The following is a 6,516-nucleotide window of genomic DNA, read 5'->3' on the forward strand; positions in this document are numbered from 1 at the left end:
GAGAAAGGTGATAATAACTCTAGGGGCCCAGCCCCCAGTGGGGCCCACAAAAGACCCCAGTAGTCTAATCTTTGTACAACTGATTTATTCTGCGTAAGACCCTGACTAATATTTAATGTTTATATGGATGACCTATCTGGGAAAATGTAAAACAGGATGTGTGGTAGGAAATGTTATTGTCAATCATCAATAAATCAATAAACACAGCCCCACACACACACATGATAAACCAGACTGACAGAGGATGTCCACGCACAAACACAGGCATCACACTCACACAGACAGACACACACAGACGCTCACACACAGTCACACATGCACACATACACAAACAAACAAACACACAAACACAACACTGTTCCACACAGTAAAATGTAAGCAGTTAGTTGAGTCGCCACACTCACACACACACACACACACACACACACACACACACACATTCTCATGAATTTAAGTTCAGACGTTTAGTCTTTCCAACTCTATTAATAGTAGTACAATTACAGGTGGAGCCTGGGACATAGGACGCAGCTTTTAACATCTATCTATCTATCTATCTATCTATCTATCTATCTATCTATCTATCTATCTATCTATCTATCTATCTATCTATCTATCTATCTATCTATCTATCTATCTATCTATAAACCCTTTGTCTCTTTTTTTCTCTCTTTTTCTTTATTTCTTTTACTCCTTCATTTGTATTTTACATAACTTCTTTCTATCTTTCCCTTCCTATCCATCCATCCATCTACCTCTTTCTATCTATCATCCCCCTCTCTCTTTTTCTTCTTTCTTTCTTTCTTTCTTTCTTTCTTTCTTTCTTTCTTTCTTTCACCCCATTTCTTTTTACTTCTTTGTTTCTTTGTTTTTCTTTCTACTCCTTTTCTCTTTCTATGTTTCTACCCCATTTCTTTCTTTCTTTCTACTGCTCTCTGTATATCTCTCTCTTTCATTTATCCACCCCAATTTCTTTCCTTCTTTCTTACTACCCCTCTGTCTCTTTCATTCATTCTCTATTCTCTTTATGTTCTATTATTCTGTTTTTCTTACCTTTTTCTTTCTCTATCTACCTCTCTGTGTCTTCTTTCTTTCTGTCCTTTTGTTCTTTCTTTCTTTCTTTCTTTCTTTCTCCATCTACCCTTCCCATTTTCTTTCTTTCCTTCTGTCCTTTTCTTCTTTCTTTCTTTCTTTCTTTCTTCAGCTCATTCAGCATTGTTTCAACAATTTCTTCAGCTCATTCAGCATTGCTTTCAGCATTCACACCATTTCCATTCTTGGAAATGTTTTTCTAGTTTATAATCATCACGTAATTTTAATGAGAACAATACAGACGAGGTTTTAGCTTTATGTCACATTTTCACGTCACTAGGCTATATCACCGTTGCCACTACTCTGATGTTTATGAAGTCTATAAAACTAATTGTTGAACAAACATTTTAGATTAGCTGGCCTATAATTCAATAAATAATTATAATTCAATAAACGGCCCAGGAAAAAAATATTTTTTTCCAGTGGATATCCTAGTTCCAACATGACTGAGCTAACTGGAGTAGTTTCATGTCGTGTCCGACAACGGGAGGGTTTTGACAGCTGACGCCCTGATGTTAGCTTAGCTGCCGCTGTTAGCTGTCAGCAGCAGCAAAGCTAACAACTACGATAACCATGACTAATTACAAAAACGTGCACACAGAAATAGTAGCCTAATGTTTGTTCAATAATTCATTTTATAGACTTCACAAACATCAGATTTAGTCAAAACGGTTTTGGCAGCCCGGAGCCCCCACATTTGGTACCTACACCGGTGGCTAACGCTACCAGTTAGACGCTCGCTAGAATGCTACTAAAACCCACTTCCGTTGTGGTGTGACGCAATGGATCATGGGAAAATAAAGTGGTGGATAACAGCACTGGGACTTTTTACAGACATATCACTCCGCTGTTCATCTGGACAGGAGCTAAGTCAGAGCCAGGCTCCCCATACAGGAGCTGCCCCATCTCTCTGCTGCTTCTACAGTTAGAAACGGACCTGAACATTAAAACCTGGACCTGACCTGGTCCGTCTAATCCGTAAATCGTTGCGGCGGCAACTACGTTTTGACGGCGATAGCCACGTAGCTCAGCTACTTAGCTTCAACTGTGTTTATATTGATTACAGATAAACAAATGTAATACGGTATCGATAACGTCTCTGTATGTCTTCACGCTGGTCCTGTTGCTCCGCTGCTAATCCGACACTGGCTCCGATCCAACACTGGAACCAGCTCGGTGGAAAAGGGGCCACTAGTAAGATAGCTAGTAGGAAATGTTCATGTGTTGCCTGGCAACAGCCTCGTCTCCCTTCCAGTTGCGTGCCTACGACAGAATCACACCCGTGCTGATATACAGTACAACAGCACGACCTCTCGTGTGATATTGCTTAATTAGCTCAGGACAAAAGAGAGGTTATGCACAAATCTTTTTTACCGATCGCCGCGAGCATTTGCGGATCTGCCTGACTTGGAACCGCTGACAGACATTTACAGATCTATTATAGATGTGTTTACACAGATTCCACTGTCTGTTAACAACAATGGTCAGTAATGAGTTTTAATTTTCTCCCACAGAACTCAGGATTGTACTCGTTGGGAAAACTGGAGTTGGAAAGAGCGCAGCAGGAAACACCATCTTCGGAAGACGAGTCTTTGAATCAACATTGTTGTGTCAGAAGGAAACAGGAGCTGTTGATGGTCAAACAGTGACTGTTGTTGATACTCCAGGTCTGTTTGACACCAGTAAAGATCACGATGAGGTGAAGAACGAGATCGCTAGATCCGTCTCCTTTGCTGCTCCTGGTCCTCATGTGTTCCTCATCGTGATGCAACCAGGAAGATTCACTGAAGAAGAAAAAAAAACAGTGAAGATCCTTCAGGAGATGTTTGGAGAAGAAGCAAGAAAGTACAGCATGGTCCTGTTCACCCATGGAGACGACCTAGAAGCAGAAGATGTTACCATAGAGACACTGATTAATATGATTCAACCACTCAGTGACCTCATCACTCAGTATGATGGAGGATACCACGTGTTCAACAACAGAGACAAGAAGAATCACAACCAAGTCACTGAGCTGCTGAAGAAGATCAACATGCTGGTTCAGAGAAATGGAGGAAGCTGCTACAGAAGTGTGGGAGGTCCAGGAAGAGCTGTATCTGAGTCGGGTAGGCAAGCCTGTGTCATTCTGTGATACTTAATATTGATGATTGATTAGCTGCAGCTCATAAAGAGGGAATCATTATTTCCATCTCCGTGTGATCGTGCAGTTCATCACTGTAGTTTCCTTTTAACTTTGACTTCTAACACTTACAAAATAAAATCATTAAGATCAGACCATTGTTTATCCACATTCTGGTTCACAACAGTTCAGATTAAAACTGATTTTTGTGTCACTCTGATGTGTTGACAGCACTGAGTCCTGGAGCTCAGGTGTTTCCAGGGTGTAGCTCTGACCTGAGGGTGGTGCTGGTGGGTCAGGAGAGAGTGGGGAAGAGCTCAGCAGGAAACACCATCCTGGGGAGGAAGGAGTTCGACTGTAGGTTCAGTGCTTCACCTGTGACACTGAGCTGTGTGGAGAGAGGAGGTGAGGTTGGTGGTCGTAGAGTCTCTGTGGTGGACACCCCCGGTCTCTTCAGCTCTGTGCTGAAGGACCAGAACCAGGTGAAGGCTCAGCTGGAGGAAGCTCTGAAGCTGAGCTCTCCAGGTCCTCACGTCTTCCTCCTCACCATCCAGCTGGGAAGATTCACTGAAGTGGAGCAGGAAAGTCTGAAGGCTCTGGAGAACATGCTGAGTCCTGATGCCCCTAAACACACCATGGTGCTGTTCACCTACGGAGACGAACTGGAAGAGGACGGCATCGACCTGGACCAGTTCATCAGAGAAGACGAGAACCTGCAGAAGCTTCTGAAGAAGTGTAGCGGTCGGTACCAGGTGTTCAACAACAGAAGGATGGAGGACAGAGATCAGGTCCAACAGCTGCTGCACAAGATAGATTCAGTCTCTGAGGGAGGACGTCGGGTTTATGAGGTCAGACGTCCGTCCACACAGGGAGTCAGGAGATGGTAGGAGGGGTAGCCAACCTTAGTGGAGTCAGTTCACTAACTTCTTAAAGGCATAGTTCAACATTTTGGCAAATTGGCCCATTGCCATAATCCCTATAGTCATAGCAGTAGGTTCGTTACCTTTAATTGTAGGTGTAAGCTATTTTCTGTACGGAGGAGCGGAGCGGCAGGCTGCTCAGAGCTACGCTATGGAGGCTAAGGGAATTTCTTGGTTTCACTCATCAAACTCATCAAATAAACAAACCCAACAACTCCAAAAGGCTGTCGTGGACAAGTTGTGACCTGCACAACCACCACGCTATGAGATAATAACGGAACGTTACGAGACGGAGCCGTTTAAGAGGTAAATTCATGCAAAACCGCTGATGCGCGTTGCGTTCAGGGACAGTTTTTCAGCAAGCAGACTCTGTATTTACCCTGTATTTACCTCGAAAACGGCTCTGTTTCGTAACGTTCCATTATTATCTCATAGCGTGGTGAATGTGCAGGTCACAACTTGTCCACGACAGCCTTTTGGAGTTGTTGGGTTTGTTTATTTGATGAGTTTGATGAGGGAAACCAAGAAATTCCCTTAGCCTCCATAGCGTAGCTCTGAGCAGCCAGCTGCTGCGCTCCGCCGTTCTAAAAACAGCTTGCACCAACAATTAAAGGTAACGAACCTACTGCTATGACTATAGCGATTATGGCAATGGGCCAATTTGCCAAAATGTTGAACTATCCCTTTAAGGTAGGGACAAAAGAAGTGAGGCAACACTGATAGATGAACACAGAGGGAAGTATCAGATTAATCTCCTAAAAATGTGATCAATCACTAATCCTATTCATGAGGTCATAGACCTGCACAGACATGTCGAGGGTCTCTGTCTATAACCTGAAAGATGTATAATGTGGTCATTTCAATGTTTCAGTTGTTTCAGCGTCTGAAGATGAATAAAAGTTTGAAAATGACTGGGTCTAAGTTCTTCTAGAGCTCTGATGATGAAGCTCCTAGCGTGGTCGGGGTTGGGAGGGCTACTTTAAAAACGTAATCCAGTACAATTACAAGTTACCTGTTAAAAAATGTAATCAGTAACTTACACAAAGTGTCACAAAATTAAAGTAATGTACCGGATTACTTTAGTTACTTTGGATTATTTCAATACAAAACATGCAAATCAAGAATGTCACGCAGCCAGCAAGCATCAGTCTATAGCTGTGTTCGCAATCATCCACTCACTCACTCCCTATCCACTACATATGATGTAGTCCACTACATCGTGTATATGATGTAGTCCACTACATCGTGTATATGATGTAGTCCACTACATCGTGTATATGATGTAGTGCACTACATCATATCAAAATATGGTGATTGTCCGAGTCAAAAAAGTTAAACATTTTAATTCAGTTTTCACACATTTAATTTAGTGGGAACTATTTATTAGCATGTTGACCATGTTACCAACTATAATGGACAACTAGAATATTTTTCTTTTTTTCCACCTATCATATGTATTTAGTTTTCACAGTAACACCAATGACAAATATCTATAAGAGGCTAATTACACAAAATGGTGTCAAGCATGGAGTCAGCATCTTAAAATCCAAAAATTATATTCATTAAACTGTTTTTTTCCCCCATATAATATTTAATTATAGCGCAAATCAAAGTAACACCAATGACACAAAAAAGAACCACATTGAAAAATGACATTTTAATTGAAAATATCTTACTTTTACTCATGAAAGAGACACTCACAATGTACTGTCTAAATGGCTCTTCTTCTTCTATCTGACCTTGAGACTGTGATTGGTTGAATTATGAGAATAAGGGTGGAGCGAGAAGGATAGCGGGAAAACAGGGAAAGGGCTTTGAGGCGTGCTTAAAGAGATAGTCTTCCTGTCTGAACTTTCGCTAAGCTTCATTTGTCTCACAGTTGTTGTTACTTGATGAAAAATGGTACCCGCTGTTGTGTGGATGCTGCTCGCCCAACTCCTGCTTCCAGGGCCGGCTCTACGCAGGGACAAGAGGGGGCAGCGCCCCCTCAAATAAATGTCTTGCCCCCTCAAATCCAAATGTTAGAAGTTGAGAAAGCACATTTTAATATACTCAAACAATGTGTATATTACAAGTTGACAAAATTATCTGCTGTAGCACAAAAATCCGCCGAAAAAGGGACAGTGTTCTTTTCTAAAATGTTCTGTTCTTTTTTCTTTAGTATTCATAAGACTATCTTTCAGTTTTGTAAATCTTGACCATAGTAGACCCCCCCCCCCCCACACCCCCCTCTTCTCAGAGTACACCAGAATGCTTCACTCACATTTTAAAATCACAAAATTTTCGGGGGGGGTTTAGCTACTCACCTTTTTCACCCCCTCTGGGTTTGCAATGCATCTTCAGGTATATGCACCCCCCCCCCATATAATGTGGCTCTTTGCATTACGA

At 42.0% G+C, this 6,516-nt stretch overlaps 1 protein-coding gene across 1 annotated transcript in view; it reads left to right on the plus strand.

Moving 5' to 3' along the window:
- Positions 1-4,095, plus strand: part of LOC146965758 (GTPase IMAP family member 8-like) — a 4,621-nt gene extending 526 nt beyond the window's left edge. The window contains exons 2-3 of the mRNA XM_085765125.1: positions 2,757-3,194; positions 3,440-4,095. Coding sequence (XP_085621251.1) covers positions 2,757-3,194; positions 3,440-4,095 — 1,094 coding nt within the window. The remainder of the gene's footprint in view (positions 1-2,756; positions 3,195-3,439) is intronic.
- Positions 4,096-6,516: the final 2,421 nt, after the last annotated feature.

The sequence above is a fragment of the Trachurus japonicus genome, chromosome 21, assembly GCF_045865225.1.
Source record: "Trachurus japonicus isolate A0001 chromosome 21, Traja_1.0".
Classification (NCBI taxonomy): Eukaryota; Metazoa; Chordata; class Actinopteri; order Carangiformes; family Carangidae; genus Trachurus; species Trachurus japonicus.